The sequence below is a fragment of the Rhineura floridana genome, chromosome 3 (assembly GCF_030035675.1).
Source record: "Rhineura floridana isolate rRhiFlo1 chromosome 3, rRhiFlo1.hap2, whole genome shotgun sequence".
Classification (NCBI taxonomy): domain Eukaryota; kingdom Metazoa; phylum Chordata; class Lepidosauria; order Squamata; family Rhineuridae; genus Rhineura; species Rhineura floridana.
This window is the reverse complement of record NC_084482.1, coordinates 31993706-32013752: the sequence shown is the minus strand read 5'-3', so window position 1 is coordinate 32013752 and position 20047 is coordinate 31993706. Positions and strand designations below refer to the sequence as shown.

Sequence of the window (20047 nt, the reverse complement as noted above, 5' to 3'; positions counted from 1 at the left end):
CCTAAGGGTGGGAAATGGGTCTGAAGCATGGTCCCCGTGCCTTGTGGGTGGTGGTGGTCCATGACAGTACCCTGTAAGTATTTCCACAGGAATAAATAACCCACTTACTCCATGTAAACTCACTATTGAGGGCCTAAACAAAGAAACTAACTGTTCTGGCTGTTGGATGCTCTTGTATAAATCATCACCACTCAGTCCATTCCTCAAGTATTATTGCTGCAATATGCTGCTGGCACAAGATATCATGAGCTCAAACAGCAAAGTTCAGGATGGTAAGGCAAGAGCAAAGGGCTTCTCTTGATCTCCCTCCGATAACATTAGTGGGGCACAGGGCATAGACCTCTTGCCCATTGGAGTAAGTGGTGTGATTAACAAGCAAAGGTTTTGCCAGGAAGCTGTCCTCCAGAGCACTGATGAGCAATTAGCTGCAGGAAAAAAAAGAGAAAGGAAAACACAAACACCATAGCTACATTAGGTTCCATTTACAAGATCAAGGCTGGAGAAGGAACTTGCAGATTCCAGATATGGGCTTATTTTACAATTCCAATAACCATCCAATAAAATCCATATGATATCAGCCAGATCATTCCAGCTGTAAGCAGAATGGTAATTGAGAAAGGGCACTGCTACCCAAATTTTAGCTGGCATGTACTGAAGATCACAGCTTAATCTGAGGTGATGCTGAGGCCCAGAACTTCTTTTCTTAACCAAAGTCAAGACTCAGGACTGTGTGAAAGGCATTTTGAGGATATGCAGATTAATTGCCCTTGCTGTTGTGCCTCTGTATAACTGGAATTAGTGGAAATGGCTACCATACCACTGGGCATAACTTCTGAGCAGATTAAAATCTTTGCATCTCATCTTACTGGCTTCTTTAATGAAGGGGCTGGTACTTTTAAATTGATTTCCTTAACTGATTATTGTCCCTACAGCAACAAACACTATAAAGCTGCCCCACCCATCTGACCTCCAGGTGTTGATATCCAACTCCCATCAGCCCCAGCCCAGGATGGCTAATAATCAGGGACCATGGAAATTGTAGTCCAATAACAGTTGGAGGGCACCAGGTTGGAGAAGATTGATATAAAAGGGATTGATGAGGAAAAAGGGCACCCTTCCAAGAGTTTACTCATATGTTTGTAACTGAGCAAACTTGGGATAGCAATTCCCCCTTAAATAAGGGGTTTAAGCAATTTGGGCACGGGGCTGGGATACAATCCTCTCCCATTCTAGAGCTGGATCTTATTTAAATCCTATGGGTCAGTTTCCCAGAATCTAAGGTGAAGAGAGAGAATGGCTATGTGTATTGCATAGGAAAACAAGTGGAAGTTTGACAATAAATTAAGGCTCGGCATAGCAGCCACTTCAGCTTCGCAACCACTGTATAAGGTAGGTCACTGCAATATTTCACACCAGACATTGCCTGTTACTCTCATTTGCTGTAAAGAGAGAAAGGATCTTGCATGTTACAGCCACTGACTTTGTCTGCCAACAAGCTGCTGACGGGAAACTGAGTGTTGCCTAGGCTTCAGAGAACAAGTGGGTGGGAACTGCAGGAATTCTCCGGTGCCTCAAAACTGTTGCCTTATGGGAGACTGCAGAGAGCTCAGTTTTAGTTAATGAAAATGCAGGTTAAAAACACACCATAAAAGGACATCTCATGAGGAAATGTTACTAGTCCTTAAAATGCCTTTTGAGTTTCAAAATAAACCAGCAATTACAAGCAAAACATTAAAACACTTAAGGAGAATGGCAACTTCTGGTTAAAGTGCAGGCTAAACAGCATTGGTATTTGGTGCCCAGGGTCATTGTGGTTCCATCCGCCACTGCCCCATCTGTGTGTCTACCTAGCAGCTAATCACCTTTGACCAAAAGATGTCATCCCCCACCCCTCCATGGGTAGATAGGGCTTGTTGCAGGCTCCACCAATAATAAAAACCAGCCACTGTGAATTAGTGTGGTACATTTGCACTGAAACCTGGGTTCAAATCACTAGACAAGGAGCTCACTTGATCTTGAGTCAGCCAGTTATCCTTCAGCCTGACCTACCTCCTAGAACTGTGTTATGTATAAAAAGGGGATAAGGCCCTTGTACAAATACAAGGAGTTGATCACATCTGAGAGCATGGAGATCCTGATCTAGCAGAGGGACCCCATCTACAGCATCTTTCTGAATATTTAGGATCTCCTTTTGTACACCAATCACCTTTCCTAAAGAGGGCCATAGATGAACAAAAACTATAGTTGCCGGTAAGCCTTCATCCAAGCAAGACACTGTTGATTTTCGTTTCCACTACTACAAAGTTTGGTTTCTGTTGCTTCAGGCTTTGGCATGATGCAACTTGCTCATTCTACCCTGCGATTCTTCACCCTTCCTATGTGCCTGTGGAACACCCAGGCTGGACCTACACATGCGGTAGGTGTTAGAATGGACTGAACAACTTCAGAGAAGAGGTAGAGGCTAAAAGTTTTCTTGCACCCAGAAAAATAGCACACCAAGAAAAAAGGTTCTAATCCTGCCTTTTACTTGCAGCACTCATTTTATGTTTGCAGGGATTTTGAAATATGGGGGAAACATTTACAAATGGAATTTCCCTACTTGCAGTCTAAAGTGGCACAGTCCACTCTAGCCTCCATTGTTACATATACAGACAAGGTGTTAATATTGTGGATGATGCACTTACCTGTAACAAATATACGACTTCACTTTAAAGGTTATGGTGCCCCTCCTCTGAACGACGCCAGCTTCCATGTGTTTTCTTTCATTCAGCAGAAACTCCTTGTTCTTACCTTTAAAGGCCTCGACTACGTCATTCGCTCCCATTTTTGTTTTCCTAACCAGTCCGTTACCTGCACTGCTCAAGTTTCACCACCCCCAGCAAGCCTAAGAGCTCCTGCTTCTGTGTGTGCAGAAGATTGCAGCTGAAGCCCTACTGGAGCTTACTCTTAAGCAAACCTGCTTATGAACTGCATCTCTCTTCTTTTGAGACTCTCAAAGCCCATTTTCATGATGCACCTTACATATCGTCCTCATCCCCTACAGTCATTTGATATGAGAGATCTCAAATAACTTGATTTAAAATAAATTGAAGGCTGCATTAAATAATTTATTTAAGAACTGGTTTCTGTCTGCTGCTAGATTGCCGTTTTGTGGTTTTAATGTTGTTTTGTATTTTAATGTAATGTTTTGTGTCACCTGGGAATCCACAGGTTGAAAGCCAGGCCATAAATAATAGCAACAAAAGTTTGTGCTTTTTTCAAGCATTTTTTGTGAGGTCATGGTGCTTCAAGTACAAAAAAGAATTTAGCAACTGTATCCTAAAATGGCAGTCTTGCTATACTTTTAGTACTTTGGGTATGTTGTTTTGGATTTCTTTCTCAATCAGAAAGCCATATATTTTGTTGCAATTGAGGAATTACTATAAAATGACTGTTCCGATCACTGAATACATGTTCTTCCTACTTACCAGCACTTCAATCTTTCTCCCTTCCTTCTGTTGCCTTCTGTGCAGAACTTTTAGCTTATTCGGTGACTAGCAACGCACATTAATGGTGCACTATATAATATTGTTAAATTGGAAGGGATCCTTTGACCCCATGCTAAGACATAATAGAAAGCTTCCAATGAAATCCAGCTCTTAAAAGGCCGAGTACCTTGAGAAGGGAGAGATGAAGGCACCATACTACTAAGTAGAAATGCATTGCAATGTACTGCCTGGCTTCTACTAAGGCAGGAGTGGGGAATCTGCGGCCCTCCCAGATGATGGAGTCCTGCTCTCATCAGCCCAGCCAGCATGGCCAATGGCAAGGGATCATGGGAGTTGTAGTCCAAAAGCAACTGGATGGCCATAGGTTCCCATCCTTGTAGTAAAGGTGGCTTTCTGCATGTGTGGGCACACGCAGGTCCTAACGTTTTTAACAAATGCTTAAGCAGGCACATTTTTTACCCTAAGGCAACCAATAAAAAGGGGGCTCCCTTGTTTGAGCAGATAAACCGGGTCAGCCATAACGAGGATTTTTTTAAAAAAGGGTTGGGTTGTTGTGCATAGTACACACGTGCAAACTCTACCTCCCAGCCCATACAAAGAAAGTCAGCAGTGCAGCACAAAAGGATGGATAGAGCCTTCATTTAGAGGCAGCTTTTATTAAAATGAGGTGACATCTAAAAGGATACAGTACAAAAAAAATTTGGTCCAAGGGGGGGGGGGGGGGGAGAAAAAAAGAAGAGCCACAAAACACAAAGCATAGTAATAGGGAGTGGTTAAAAACAGCTACACTTTGCCGAGCCAGTCAGTCTCTGAGCTTCCTTCATCTATACTTGCCCTGAGAGCCTGTGGCAGCTACGTATGGGCACCAGGGCTCTATTCCTTGGTACCACAAAGCGGGGCAGTAGTGGGGGAGGTAGGTAGATAATAGGGGTGAGGTGGTCTTTCATATGGCAAAGACGAGACAAAAAGGGGAGAGTCTCTCACTCTTAACATGGATGCATACACAAGGGTTTAGGGCCACCTGGACTCCTTAATTCATAGCAGTCTCTTTCCAGGAGATGGAAGAGGGAGAGGGGCTTGTCAGTAACTTGATTTTTGCAGCTAGTGTCAGAGTACAAGCAGCTGGGACCTGTCCAGCTGTGTTACAGTCCCAAATCAGCAGTAAGCCAAAAGATGCAGCTCCCTCCCCCCCACCCCTCCCACAAAACAGCAGGTGCTTGAGACCAAAAAACACATTAAGTGAGCAGTTATTTTTGCTGATCAGCATCTATGCTACAACCCACCCCCAGGTCAAGAACACCTGCCTGCATATCCACCATTCCCCACACAATAATTTACTCCAGAAACCTGCTCTGTGCCAATCAGGTGAGGAAGGCAAAAGGAAAAGTAACCGTAACTGGGAAGGTGTTCTTCTGCTAACTTCTGTGGATCCAGAGAATTGGGGGAGGAGTTTAGGGGCTGGGGTGGAGATGCTCCCCAAGCCCCCAGGACAATGATGTGGGATTACTGCAGTGGCCCAGGAGCAGATCCAAGATGGTATCTGGCAGCTTCACCAGCCATCCCATTAAAAGCAAAAAAAAACCCAAGATGAAGCAAGACAGACACAAGTTGTGAGCCTGCAGACTACTTGCCAACTTTGCTCATCGTAGCTCTCGGTGAGAAAGCTCTCACAATAGATGAATCTGCAAAATGTCCCTCACCCCTAAAGGCCAGAAGGCATGTGAAACTTGCTGCAGCCCCACCTCTTGCCTCTCTCCTCAAACCCTACAGGAAACTGAACAGGCCCTGTGCCCTACTTGGCAAGATCCAGAGCTGATGTGCTGAAGAGGTGTCCAGCCCCATAGCTTTTCCCGGGGGGGGCATGGGTTCCTAGGGACTGGCAAGGAGGTCCTGAGCTTGCAGGGCTATGAACTGAAACTATCCCAAACACGGAAGAGCTTCAGTTAAGAGCCAGGACAGGAGAGCCTGAGGCTCAAAAGGCAACAATCAAGGAAGGAGGCCAGGCTGAAATACAAGACCTTTGGCCTGGCGCCTGATTTCATCCCCCACTTCGAGGAGGGGATTGGAGCAGCAGAAAGAGATGATGGTGGGAGAGTAATGGTAGGTTCTGTATGAAGTGGGAATTGTATAGGCCTGAGCAGTGAGTCCCTGCAGTGTTTGGTAGCCATAAGACCTGCTGCCTTGAGAGAGGCAGGCCTGTCTATGTGTTACGGATTCCCAGAGCCTGCTCTAGCTCTTGCCGTCTCTGCTGAACCTATGGGAGAAGCCAAAATGACAGCTTTAGTGCACATGCAGCAAGACGAGCAGTTGAACAGAGACCCCTGATATTTCCAGATGGGAGGAGCAAGCAGCAGATGTAAGGATGGGGAAACCGTGGCCCTCCATATCTTGCTGGACTACAACTCTCATCAGCCCAGCCCACTGACCATGCTGGTCAGGGGTGATGGGAATTGTAGTCCAAAACATAAGTAAGGAGGTCACCGCTTTGGCTACCCCTTCTCTAGTCCTGGCATGGGCAGCAGCCCCAAGAGGTACTTCTGACAGTACAGCATTTTTCCTTCAGAAAAATACAAAATCTAGGATCTTTTATGTGCCCTTGCTCCCAAGCACTAAAGGATTACACAATTTAAAAATGTAAAACAAATGTAATTTTCTATATCTTTCTGGGTTTTGGTGAATAAATATTCCCTACATAGAGCAGATTAGAATCTGAATGCCAAAAGACAAAATATAAAACTAAAGGAGTATAGAAAATTCTCCTCTGCTTTATTTGCTACCCTTAGATATGATTGGCTCCAAGCTTTAATATACTCACGGCTGGCAGGGCCTTGAAATATCAGAGCCACTGGGGTGCTTGAGCAACCAGGACTGAAGTGGCGTGACTGAGCGGAGGAGATGTCATTCCATGATCCCCATTTGGGATGGGAGTAGGTCCACCTCACTGTTTACAGAATGGATACCATGGGATGCGACAGTTTACCTTAGAATAGAAGTATCTGCACACAGCCTCCTGAGCCCATGGTTGGAAGTAAAATTCAGCTCGTCGCTCCTCTTCTGGGTTCCCAACAACATCAGTCATAGCCTGGGGAGGGGGGGGGAGAGACAGAGAGAGACTAGTTAACTCATCCACCCCTGAGCCAAGTCTGAAGCGCTCCCTAAAAATACCAACATGGATTCTAATTCTAACCCTCTATGTAGTTTTCTGACTGAAGATGCATGGCAGGGCCCAAATACAGCCAGATAATTTCTGCTGATTCTACTTCCAGGTTTCTTACCTTCAGGTCCCGGCACTGGGATTGCAACCAGTCGTTGATGAAGCCTTGGGGGTCTCTGGCAAAGCTCAGCATGAATTCTCGCTGGGTTTTCAGCTGGTTAATAGTTTCTATGGTCTCATGGATCTGAGATGGAGAAAATGCCACATAGAAAACAATGGGAAAGTGATGCGACTGCATACACTACTGAAAGTGAGATTTGGAGAGCATCCATATTTGCTGATCTTCAATGACATCTGCTCTTGGAATACACATGAAGTGGGGTTGTGGCCCACAACACATCCTTGGGCCCCCTGTTCATTCCTCATTGCTTTTTGTTTTTTATGCAAAGCGCATCTACTTCAGAAATACAAATTCCCATTATACCTCTCTTCCTGGCTAATATCTCACTCTTCTACTCTGGTTCTGGCAAGTTTCCCCCTTTCTTTCCTCTTGCACAGCAAGTCTGTGCCATTTTATCACTGCACCCATCAGCCTAGACACCTGGGTAGTTACATGAGTTCAGAACAAAGCAGCTTTAATCCTATCCCAGGCTCTTCCTTCTCATTTATTCAGCAAATAGTATCATATTTATCAAGGGGTTAATATGAATCCAATAGTAGTAGTATCAATTAAGCAAATAAAAAATAAAATATCCAAGCCAACAATTCTAAGCAGAGAAAGCTTAAGTGTGTGCAAAAAATCTCTCTCGCCACCCCCTCCAGAACAGCAAAGGGCAGAACTGAGATGACATTAGACCCACAGTCCCAAGAGGGAGTAAGTCCCATTCAAAAGTAAATGCTTACAGATCTTTATTATTTGATTTATATCCCGCCCTTCCTCCTAGCAGGAGCCCAGGGTGGCAAACAGAAGCACTAAAAACACCATAAAAACAGACTTTAAATTACATTAAAACAAAACATCTTTAAAAACATTTTTTAAAAGCTTCCAAGACATGTTTTTTAAAAAAGGTTAAAAACATTTTTTTAAAAAAGAAAGTATAAAAATATATTAAAAAGCAATTCCAACATAGACGCAGACTAGGATAAGGTCTCAACTTAAAAGGCTTGTTGAAAGAGGAAGGTCTTCAACAGGCACCAAAAATATAACAGAGATGGCGCCTGTCTAATATTTAAGGGAGGGAATTCCACAGGGTAGATGCCACCACACTGAAAGAGTTTCCTATGTTGTGCGGAATATGCTGCAGATGCAACAGAACTGCTGGTCTGGAGGGATACATATTGTAAGAAAAAAAGTGCAATAGGGCTGGAATATTTTATAGCTGACCCAAATGTGTTGTGCTCTCCATGTGCACCTTCCCTACAAGTTTTTTTCTGTCTTGGATGAAAGTGGTGGGTCTTTCAGCGTTGCCCCCAAGTCTGAATTCCACTAACCAGGAATCTGCTTTGTTTCATCCTTTAATGACAGTGACTGGGCAACTGTCCCTGAGGCTCTGAAAGGCTGACTGTAGGCCAAGCAGCTGGGAAATCCAGGTTAGTTGCAGAAATTGTGGAAAACAATATCTCCCAGATAACAAGTGCTCTTGAACCCTTTTGCAGTAATCAAGGTGTTGTCACTTAATTGCTACGTGCTCATCAAGCAATGATCAGCGTTAGCAAGTTAAAACAGGTAGTTTCACTGTTGAGATACAACACACTTGCATAAAGGCAGATGGCATGCATTTTTGTAAAGATACAGTGAAAATATATAAGGAAGGGCCCTGGTCAGAATATTCCATGCTCCCTTTTATCAGAAAGGCAGCCAGAGTTATCACATGAACCAGTGTAATGTAGCTCACATTGTAGTCCGTAGTTCAAGGGTGGGGAACCTTTCTTGGGGCTTCCCCTTGGCCACCCTCGGGTGGGGGAGCTGCATGCCAGTGGTGGCAAGGCAAACAAAGAGCAAGTGTTACCAAAGTGAGAAGGGCCAAACCATACTCTGTCTGTCTCTCACCCCCACACATATGTATACATACACACAGACTCTCACCCCCACTAGCAACCATTTTAGCTTTTTGCCAGGTCCGATTGTTGGAAGAGGTCTGATCTTCATGGAGATTGCAGCCGGAGAAGGCTTGAAAACAAGGCTGTTTTCAAGCCTAACTATGGTGGCAGACAGATCATTTCCAGCATGTGTATGAGAGGGTTGCAGTGTACAGGGAGGGGAGGGTTAATGCTTCCTTCCCCAGCTGCAACCCCCCCATAACTTCTTCATACTGCAATTAGGCTTGAAATAAAGTCTTGCACTGGCTCCAATAGGTTTTTTTCAAGCCTAAAATCTGCAGGGGGGGTGGGGAGGACCCACAGATGGCATTTGGCCGACTACCCCTGCCCTAGATAATATGAAGCATTAGAAATAAAGGCAATAGGAAGTATATGATACCGTATATTCCGGCGTATAAGGTGACTGGGCGTATAAGACGACCCCCAACTTTTCCAGTTAAAATATAGAGTTTGCCCAAGTTCTCCCCAGGAGCCTTTTGTGGCTTCTCCCTCCTGTATCTGGCCGTTTTGAGTCAATTCGTCTCAGGCTCTGCCGAGGCTTCCCTCAAGGCAGTAACTCCGTTTCGAGTCAATTTCATCTCAGGCTCTGCCGAGGCTTCCCTCCTCAGGGAAGTAACTTCTTGAGCCTCGCTGCGTTGCCTTCCTCGCCGCGACGGTCTCCCTGGACGGCGGCTGCGACTGCTTCCACTCCCGCTGCAGCTTTTTTTTTTACTTAATTTTCCCGCTCTTTTTCAGCACCCGGCGTATAAGACAACCCCCGACTTTTGAAAAGATTTTCCTGGGTTAAAAAGTCGTCTTACACGCCGGAATATACGGTACTTTGAATACCACGGCTGTAATTCTGTGCACCTTGACATGGGAGTAAGCCCCATGAGACTCAACAGGACTCACAGCTCAGTTGATATGCAGAGGACTAGGCTGTAAGTGGCTTTGCTTTAGATGAATGCACAGCAATAAAAGAACGCCAGGACTGCGAAGTCCTGGCACCATCCCTAGTTTATAATGCTTAACGGTGTGGTTTTTTCCCCTTTTTGACACTGTTTGGTCTAATGGAAATGTGTGATATTTGCTGTTTTAATGAACTGTTTTTATGACAGAAGGGCTTGACAAATGATCTCCGCCATGCCCCCTCTATGATGAGCTTCTGCCGGGCCTTGAAGACCTGGCTCTTCAGGCAGACTTTTGGGGTGGGTTAGGTTTTATTATTATTGCTGAGATTTTTAATGTTTTAATGTATTTGTATGTTTTTACTTTGTACGTCGCCCAGAGTGGCTGGACAGCCAGTCAGATGGGCGACTAATAAATTTAATGAATAATAATAAGAAGAAGAACACCTGGACCTACACGATTGCATGGCGACAACTTTAGAAGCTCACAACTGGATATGTTACAGGGGAGAGGAAGTGGTACTTCTCAGACATCGCATACATATATTAGGGCAAGATTCCTTTCACTGCTCAACTTCAAGTGAGTTCACAGCACAAAGACCACTTCCGTTATACCTACCTTGTTGTCCAGCGCAGCTATCTCCTGTTGACTGGCTGTGGAGAGCAGGAAAGAATTCATTTGAGTTTTCAAAGTATCGTCCACTTCCACGTCAATATCATAGCAGGCAGTTTTCTTCTGGTCATTTGGATCAACACTGGAGAAGCAAGGCAAGAGACAAAGAGTTGGGATTCAGCAAAACTCTCCCAAATTACCACTGGAGATCATGGAAAAAGCAATCATTAGGCCAGAGGTGGCTACCAAGTGTCTTTCCAGATGTTGCAAGACTACAGCTCCCATCAGCTCCAGGCAGCATGGCCAATTGTCAGGGATGACAAGAGCTGTAGTTCAACATCATCTGGTGGGTCAAATGTTAGTCACCCCTACATTAGCCATCTTTGGCAAAGAGCATTTTCAAATAATACTTCTCTGCTTTCAAAAATTCAGCCTGTCCAAAGCCTTCCTTCCCAAAATGTTTCATCTTCCTGCAGAAGCTTCTACTTTAAAACAGGAATATTTTTGAAATACACCTTAAAATAGTCTCCCTTGGTAGAACTTGAAGAAAGAATAACTACTGAAAGTAGAAAGTGCTTAATTGTCTTTTGACCGGCTTCCATAGAATTTGGGCGTCCCATGCTGTGCAACACTCTTCAGAGATTCAGCAGGCACCCTTGCTTTGTTTTCCAGGCGCCTCTTGAAGACCTTTTTATGTAGACAGGCCTATGTAACTGTTCACAATTTTTGATCAGCCAGTCATTTTAATGAATTTTTAAACTGGTTTTATGGTGTTTTATATTTCACTGTATATATTGTTGCACAACATCACTGTATGAATTGCCAGTATATAAATACTTTTATAAAAACAAACAAACTAACAAACAAAAAGCATGTTCTGGCATGGTTAGTCTTTGCCTTTGTCAAGTACTTGTTTATGTCATGTCATACTCCCTGGCAGTCCTGTAGGTCAGCTAAGATTCCCAGGCCAGTGCCCCTATCTCACCTGATGACGTGATTGATGATGATTGGCTCTGGAGGCATAAGCAACGCATGCAGCCGCTGGGGGATCTCTGAGAACTTCATTCGCTGAGATTCAAATATCTGCAAGTTGAAAGGGAAGGTCAAGCAGCTCAAAAAAACCTAGCACTTGGCATCCCAGCAAGAGCTGCTGCCTACTCCATTGCTTTACCTGCTGGAGGTACTTGTCACAAATGACATACTCCCGTTCATGAGGGTCCTGCAGCTTGTGAGTCTTGATGTATTGCCACAGTGCCTGGATAATTACTGGGCGGGTCTGGGTGTGGATCCCCAAGAGGCGAGCCAAACGTGGGTCCAGTTTGAACTGTGGAGGCTGGGGAAAAAAAGTAAGTCTGAAAAGGGCAAGAATACAACTTTATATTCTTCTTTGCTTAAAAATTGTAAGAAACCCAAGCCCTGAAAAAAATCAGAGAAAAAAATTCCTGTGGCCATTTTTAGGAGGGAAGAAAAAGACACATTATTTTAATTATCACTTTCACCACACAAACAGACATCAGGAAAGAGACAGGGAAAAAAGTTCCAATAAAGACAAAAAGTGTCAGTGGAAACTTTGGCAAGTCCAAGAGATGGCCTAGTTACAGTCCTACTGCAGTCGCTGATTCCCCATGGAACAAGTTCATGAAGGGTAGCTGTGTTAGTCTGTTGTAGCAAAAATAACAAAAACACTTGTGGTACAGAGAGAGAGGGAGGTGTCAGAAGTGAAGTCAGAGAAATGAAATGCAAGAAATACAGACAGTGATAATGATATTAAACTTGCATGTTGACAAAGCAGTTGATGATAAACACAAACATTCTGGCATATCCCCCCCTCAAGGCCACTGATCCATCCCAACCGCTCCCATGATGGAGAAAGGCTCCAACCTACCTGATAATCCAACATTAGGAGGACAGTACAGCGTACATTCACATCTCCAGGTCTTTTCACTTGGAAACCGTCTGTCTCCTGGGTGGTAGCAGTTCTATGCCACTAGAAGGGGGGGGAGACAGGAGAGGTAGTGGGGAAAGAGACAGGCATTCCATGACTGAGCAAAATGCCAATGTGAGAACAGCAGCATACTGTACTGGAAGGAGTGCCAATTCAGACTGAGGAGACCTGTGCAGTTCTCTGACATGAAGCTCAGTAGGTGACCCTGGGCCAGGTTCTCACTCTACCCTATGCCAGGGAATTTACGATGAAAAAATGTGACAAGGAAACAGAGATGACACCATGTACACCTGAGCCACTTGGAGGAAGGGCAGGATAAAAATGAACAGAGATATATCACAAGAACCAAGTAGGTACCTGGAATCTTTTTGCAATTGAACCTCTCTGTACTGCGGCTTTCGTGTTCCTCACACACCATAATCTGGTTGAGAACTTGCATTTGTTTGGAAAGCTATTATGAGTTCAGTGATATAAAAAAAGTTTAAAGAAGAGGCATCTCACCTCCACCAAGTGATTGTCAGGGCCATAGAGGTCCTTGTCCAGCTCAATCACCAGAGACTTAAAGAAGGAGGAGAACTTCCTCTTCTGTTTGGTAGCGTCATACTTGGAAAGAGCAGACTGATGAGAGAGAGAGAAAAAAAGAGAAAAAAGGGAGAATGAGACCAACGATTCCACCTGAAGTCCACAGAGCAGTTCATTTTCAGAAACTAAAAGGAACTGCAAGCCATCTCTCAAGGGACAGTGGCTGCCTTCCCCTGAGATGGAAAGATATGACAAGTAGCTATCTGCAACACTGCCCGTCAAATGGTTTTCGCAAAGCCCCAAATCATGCACCATAGGTGCTGTCCATTCATCTCTAGCATCGTATTCTCTATGCAGTGTCTTTTAACAAAGGGCTCATATGTCAGCTTCATAGCTATCCCCACCCCTTCAGAGAAACCTAGAAGTTCTCTGAAGTGACAACAGATGTGAAATTGACACATCTGACTATCCAAAGTGACACCAACATGGACCTCATGGGTTTTAATAATGCCGATTAAGAGGAAACCCTGAATTAACTCTCAGGAACTAGTTAGAAATCTCCCCCGTTTCAAGGCTGAGTATACAATATATATCTATTCAACCAATCTGTTCTGCTGCTGGTAATCAGCAGAAGCATTGGATGTTCCTGGTTACAAAGCAAAGGAGTTTCTCATGATGTACATCTATCTAGTACTAAAAATGGTGTGATTCCAGGAGTAGAGTCACAAAGACACTGTTTTGGCTGTGCTGTTAACACCCATTTAAAAGCATCAGCATGAGCCAACTTTCAGGATTGGATATAGTGTAGGGAGATGACCCAATCCTCAAAACTGCCTTAAATCTTGTCTAGGTTCAAAGAACACCAGCCGTCACCAGTTCAGCAATGATACATTTGGAAACTCTCTATAGTCCTAAGTGGAGATGCTAACTGCATCCCTCACTCACATCTTCTAGTAGACGTCCTTCCACTCGGAGCTCCCAGGAAGCCACAGTGCCTTCTCCATCCTCTGCATCAGACTTGGCTGGGTTGAATGTGTTTGAGATAAAAATGCGCAGCTTCCGCTTTTGCTAAAAAGGAGCAGCATCCGGCATATGTTAACTGTGAAACTGAGAACCAATAATCCTTACCCTTACCATCACTCCCTCAACCCAAGGAACTCACTTACCACCCAAAAAGAAAAAGGCATCTGTGCCATCACTCATGTTCACCTCTGCATCTAAGGAATTCTGCCACAGCTTTGAGACATTTCTAGAGCAACCAGATGTACTCAGCGGTGCAGCTAGTGCTGGACTCAGGGCTCATGTCTTTAATAAGGCCATTAAGTCCAGGTTCTAAAATTAACTAGCTGTACCACTGCATTTGCACACACTGCTAAATTCTGCAAGCTTACTGGCAGTCAGAAAAGAAATGTGTGCCATACCTGTTTTGAAAGAGTAGCTGTTCAGATAGAAGCAATTTCACCTTAATATATTAAGAATGTATACATAATAAGAACCCACATGTATATGGAATCTGAGAGATTTCTTATGAAATTTAGGAGTTTTTTTTAAAGTGAGGCCAGTGTTAAGGTGTGATTTTTACATTATCAAAGTGGCATAGGAACTTGTTCCCAATGGCTCCTTCCTTTAACACTCTGGTAACATAGAAGGAGAAATCACCAAGGAGGAGAGACACTGAGCATGGCAAGGAACCATATTATTTGCTCCATGTTTGTTACTGAACGTGTAGAAAGAAGCCACAAGGAAACAGCTCTCATGTCACAGATACAGCGTATAAATTTGGCCCAAGAAGCTAAGTAAAGAAGCAAAAGGAAAGAAGGAAAATTTGGATGCTGAAATGTGAGTTATATGGGTGACAGGAAACAGAACCGTGGACATAAGGAATGCGAGAAGTAGGAAGAGGGAGCAAAAAAAATATCTGCAGACTAAGTGAGGAACCAGCAGCTAACTTGAACTGTATCATTACGGAGCAGTTCGATTTCTTCTGTATCAGTCACAGCTTGCACAAGAAGTCAAGCTGAGAAAGCAGGTCTCATTTTATTACTTTTGATTAAGCTAGGAAGGATAAGCTACCCAAGAAGTGCTTGCAGTCCTCCCCCTTAATTCCTCTCAGCACTTGAAAGTGTGGATGGGGCTTTGGTTTAAGAGCAAATCTTACCATTTTAGCCGTTATGGTTAACATTAAATAGCTAGATACCTATCTAGAGAAGCCCAGTGCCTCTAACTATGGCACACACAGCTTGAGTGGATATCAGACAGCAATAATAATTGCTACATCTGTACTTGCAAAGTTGACTTTATTTTCAGATGCTGTAGAAAAGACACACACAAGTGTTTCTATGGCTCCCTGTCTGTGGAATGCTCTCCCCAGTGAGGCCCACCTGGTACCTGTGTTAACATCTTTTTGGTGCCAGGTAAAGTCATCTCTTTTTCCCCCCAGGCATTTGATAGACTAGATGATGATGTTTTGTTGTTAGTGTGCTGTCAAGCTTCCTATGGTTGTTATGGGAGTTGTTGGTTCTGTTTTTATGGTATTATGCATTTATATTTATGTTTTCAATGTGTTCTATGTTACTTGGAGACCTTCGGGTAAAAAGCCACTAACAAGTCTTATTATTACTACGACGACTACTACTACTTTTTCATGCACACTCCCCTCTATTACCTTAATGGGCCGCTTTAAGGCCTCCTGGATATCCAACCGCTTCCTCATTATGGTTTGGTCCAGCTTCCTCTCAAATGCCAACAAATCCATGTATGCCTGAGACTCTGGTACTAGCTCCCGGATCTAGAACACAGCACAGCCACAATCTATCAGCACAGCCCTTGCTTCCTGAAACCATGATGGCCCACAAATGTGTGAAGCCCCACTCACCCGCTGAGGTAGAATCTTATCTGCCATCTTCTTCTTCTTGGCACTATGTGAAAACAAAAACGTTGCAACGATAAGTCTGAACTCCTGACAAGGAGCTAAGTAGTAGATTTGATAAATTACTGATTCATATTTACTATTTGATCCACTTTTGTTCAATAACCGTGCAAACAAAAGACACAAAGGATACTTCCACTGTGATGGAGCTGATACTTTGTTAGGCACCAAGGAAATCATTGGTATTTGGGTTTGTTTGGGTTTTTTTAGACCTGCCAAGAAAAACTATGTAACTCTCTGAATGAAGACGAAAGCCAGTATCTACTTATTAGGAATCACAGCATGATCCTTAGTATGTTTACTCAGGAGTAAGTTCCACGGAGTTCAATAGGACAGGCTCCCTAGTAAGTATACACAGAACTGCAGCCTGTGGTGGAGATCTTAATACAGGTAAATTATTCCACATATGCATCCTAAAGGTTAGCATATTCCTTGAGTGCCCTAGTATTTTTGAGTATCAGGGAATACCAATTGGCTTATGTGCTCCAAATTCTTCTAGATGTTAGATCTGCTTGTGTAGTACACCTGATCTGCACAAACCACAGTGCATCTACACAATACTAATACCCAACTGCGTACGTGATGGCAGGTATAGGGAGAGCAGGGGAAGGAATTACCCCAGTATGCAAATAGACTGCATAAAAAACCCTTTTGTGGAGGTACTGCTTTCTGCTGATCTGAAGCATGAATGTAGGAAACTCCCACAAACACATGGTTCTCAGCAAGTCTGTAGCTGATCCATCTCCTTTCCCCCTGGATCCATCAATTGCAATTTCCCAGTATAAATTGTCTCCTTGAGGCTTCTCCTCTTCCTCCGTGTCTATTTTCAAGAAAACCCTTTTCAGAATTTAAGAGAACATCCCAAAGACGATGAAGTTTCTTGGCTTAAAATGCACAATATTTATGCTCGTCGTTGCCAAGCTTATGAAAAAGGGGGAGGGCTCTTACTTGTGATTACGGTTCTGAACTGATTGTTGCTGAACTTGCTGGATCTGCTGAGGGGCTGGCCTTTTGCGAGACTGATCCATTCCCGACTGAGCCATCCCTGGTCGGACTGAAGGGCTTCCACCATAGCCTGGAGGTCCCATGGCTGGTCCCTGAGGGTTCATGCGGCTGCCAGGCAGCATGCCAGGGCGCTGGGAAAAGAAACATATAGGAATGTGACTTCTGAAGAGCCTCAGGACATCACTACTTCTCCTTAGCAGAACACTCTAAGCCATTTCCCTTCAGTCCCATCACGTGTGTTTCTTACTCTCAATTGTACAGGACTTCTGCCATAGCTAATCTATACTATCAGCAGAATCAAGTAGTGCAACTTTCCGTGGACTGTGCTGTTTCAGCCTGCTGATGGAGAAACTTGCATGTTTGAATATCCCTCTACATAGAATTTTTTGTGTGTAATGAATTTAACATCTCACAAAGAAGGACCCAGATTCTTTCCTATTATTGCACTAGGCTTCAATGGGGAAAATAGAATCTCCCACTCACCCACCTCTGTCAGAGAAGCATTCAAACATGCAACCCCTTCCGGTCACCTGAAGTGGTATAATCCAGGAAAAGTTTCATCACCTGAACCTACTGATTTCATAAATGGGCCTTTTGTCTCATTATTTCTTTAGCACCCACCCCCACTTTGCCCCAGAAACTTGAACTCCCCAATAGCCTCATTTCTGTTGGCTTTAAGTGTCTCTTTGTTTTCAAACAGATACATTGCTTTAAACTCTCCGTTTCATTATACAACTTTTTGGATACTTTATGGAAAAAAACAAGGTCTATAATAAATCAAATGAAATAGCATAAACCAACCCACTAACATTCACTTAAGCGCTTCACATAATGGCTGTTAATCCCCATCTAAAACAGAGAAACCGGATCTTCCTCTCCTTCCCCCATCTCATTTCCACATCCCCCCCATACCTCCACCCTCCTCGTCCCTGAATCAAGCGATTGATTCTTAAATCCACAGCCATCCTGTATCTCTCCCTTTCCTCCCAGCCCTTGATGCCTCACCCCCATGGTTCCCCTTATTTGTCAATAAATTTTATGCCATGGATCCGCCCCTCTTTTCAGCAGCCTCCGGTTTTCTCCTGTCCTCCATCTTTCTGGAATGGCTCTCCCACCCTCCCCTCTAGGCCCCGCCCAGTGCAGCGTAGCCTTCTCTTTCCCTCCAGCATAATTAACTCGCGCTTACGCCTTGCCCTAAAGCCCCGCCCCCACGCAAGCCCCGCCCCTTTATCTCAGCCGGGCCGGGTCGGTACCGGGTATGCAGCACCGGGCAGAGGGGAGCGGTACATTCCTTGCCCAGGGGCCGGGCCCATCCGTACAGGAGGCCCACCGGTCCCTGGCCCCAGCGCTCCCGCCCCAGGGCCGGCTCCACCGCCGCCGCCACTCGGAGCTACAGCCTGGAAACCCGCCCGCGCCGCCATCTTCCCTCCCTCAGCAGTACAAAGCGGCGGGGCGGTGGGTGGGGTGGGGTGGGGAGGCGGATGTGCGGGTTAGGATGATTTAGTTGGGCTTTACCATGGAGACGTCGGCTGCAGGATATAGAGCGTCGCCGGATTGACAATAGAGGGGAAGCGGCCAGAGGGACGGAGGAGAGCTGGCGGCGGGCTCCGTCTACTGTTCCAAGAGCTGTAGTTCCACGTCGAGCCGCTGGAATGCTTAAAGGCGTCTGTGAGACCGTTCTCTAAAAGCAAGCCCCCACAAGGCTCTTTGTTTTCAGTGGGACGTATTATTTCCCAGCAAGCATGTCTAGGATCGGGCTGCATGAGCAGGACTGTCGCCCAACCTGATCCCTAAATCCGCTAGGAGACCGCAGCCTTAAAAGAAGCACTTTAATTAAGGATCTAAAAACAAAGCGAATACAAACCGATTTCCACGTGATGAATCAGTTGCCCTCCAAGTGCGGGTACTTAGCTTTGGATTATTGCTCAAGACAGTTTGTTGAAAACTTTGGAACTTGCCTGCCAATTCACCATAGAAAGCTCTCTGTTTTACATAGGCATTGGCTCTTGCAACTTTAATGTTAGTGACAGCCTTTCGGCTGGGTGAACATTGTAAAATGTTGGAAATGGAATGTGCTCTAGTTATTCCATAACAGATGCCTATGAAACTACTCTTGGGAGTGCAGAGACAATACTACGTATTTCAGTTGCGTCCCCCCCCCTATATCTGTGCTGGGACATGGGTAGCCATCCCCCAACTGTTTGAATCTTAATCTATGATTGTTGGCATTCTTCTTATATCTCATCAAATTAGCCCTTGCCTCTGCCCGAAGCCCTGGCTGCAGTTTGTCTGAAATTGGACCAGCCATCTTCTCTCTCATTGACAGTGCATAACTTCTTTCTTTCTGATTAATTTACCATGTTGCAGTAATCCAAAGATAAAATACCTCTCCCAATAACTATCTTCCTGTCCACAAAAAAGCAAGTAGTTGTTTCTCTTGCTGAAGCTCTGATCTTATGATTGCTCAAGTGTAACTTCCAGCGCTGTTCTCTCTCATGGCTCTCCTGTTGCACGTTGTTTTAGCATTTCTTACTTGAACCACTTTCCCCCCCTTGACTTCTCCTTTGGCTAGATGCAGGGGTGGGGTGGGGACGAAGTTACTACATGGGACCAGGAGCTCATACATTTATAGTGTGGAAAAAGCTATAGAATAGAAAGGCCCAGTTGTGAGAAATCTACTTTAGTCCTCCTGGAGCAGAAGAGTTTAGAGCCTTGGGCACAGTATTACACTGCAAACAACCCTAGGGCTGTAAACACACTAGTCACCAGATAAAGTGTTTCCATTAGCAACACCTGGGGAGGGGGAACGGGTTGATCTGCAGATCAGTTGCGAAATCTCTTTGAAGCTGAATTTTTTAAAAAAAAACTGCTCGAGCTGTTCACCAGGTTTTACTGTAAAAAGGGGCAGGGTTTGACTAGCTTTGTGTGCCCCTGGTTTCAGAAGAGAGAAGTGGAAACACACTGGAACTGGCAGAACAGTGAGTGTGTTTCTATCCTAGGAATGTGTGATTGGAATTATACAGCCACAAGAGTAGCTGTATACTATAGTTGTCATGGATTTTTCCCATTCCGCAATGTTAAATTGAAAATACCCCCCATGCCATTCTGAGGTTTCCCATAAGCTCATTTCAAAACAAAACCTTACAAAACATAGTCCTGAACTCAGAAATGCTTGCTTAACAACCCTCTCAATTTTCATGGCGATACACAAAACAGAGAGAATCGAGAGTTCAAAGTGTAAAAAGAGAGAGGAAAAAAACCAGACCCCTCTTGGACTTATTTCTGTCAGAGCTCATAATACGTTGAAATTTATGTTCACAGAGTACCTGTAATCCTATTACTGACCTTGCCCCAAACTCTGACCTTTATCTTCTGCAGTTTAAAAGTTAAAAAAAAATGCCTGG

At 44.4% G+C, this 20047-nt stretch overlaps 1 protein-coding gene across 4 annotated transcripts; it reads right to left on the bottom strand.

The window, feature by feature from the left end:
* Positions 1-4113: 4113 nt before the first annotated feature.
* SMARCD1 (SWI/SNF related, matrix associated, actin dependent regulator of chromatin, subfamily d, member 1) lies at positions 4114-18296 on the bottom strand. Of its 4 annotated transcripts, none has more exons than XM_061615243.1 (13): positions 18159-18296; positions 16587-16774; positions 15585-15627; positions 15375-15497; positions 13655-13777; positions 12689-12805; positions 12128-12229; positions 11414-11575; positions 11228-11325; positions 10249-10384; positions 6764-6886; positions 6469-6570; positions 4114-5742 (listed from the first exon to the last, which is right to left on the bottom strand). In XM_061615243.1, the coding sequence occupies exons 1-13, from the start codon at positions 18159-18161 to the stop codon at positions 5689-5691; spliced, it is 1374 nt and encodes a 457-aa protein (XP_061471227.1). In that variant the 5' UTR covers positions 18162-18296; the 3' UTR covers positions 4114-5688. The 4 variants fall into 4 exon arrangements, with proteins under 4 accessions (XP_061471227.1, XP_061471225.1, XP_061471226.1 ...); XM_061615241.1 differs by lacking the exon at positions 18159-18296 and adding an exon at positions 17897-18124; XM_061615242.1 differs by lacking the exon at positions 18159-18296 and adding an exon at positions 17649-17769.
* Between the last annotated feature and the right edge of the window lie 1751 nt (positions 18297-20047).

Bases quoted from the DNA above. Each gene is read 5' to 3' on its own strand.
- SMARCD1 (XM_061615241.1), bottom strand. From the start codon at position 18,064: ATGGCGGCGCGGGCGGGTTTCCAGGCTGTAGCTCCGAGTGGCGGCGGC. The intron at 12,230-12,688 runs GTGAGATGCCTC...CCCCCCTTCTAG, and splicing joins CTGACAATCACTTGGTGGAG to TGGCATAGAACTGCTACCAC. The intron at 11,576-12,127 runs GTAGGTTGGAGC...TTTTTTCCCCAG, and splicing joins TCCTAATGTTGGATTATCAG to CCTCCACAGTTCAAACTGGA.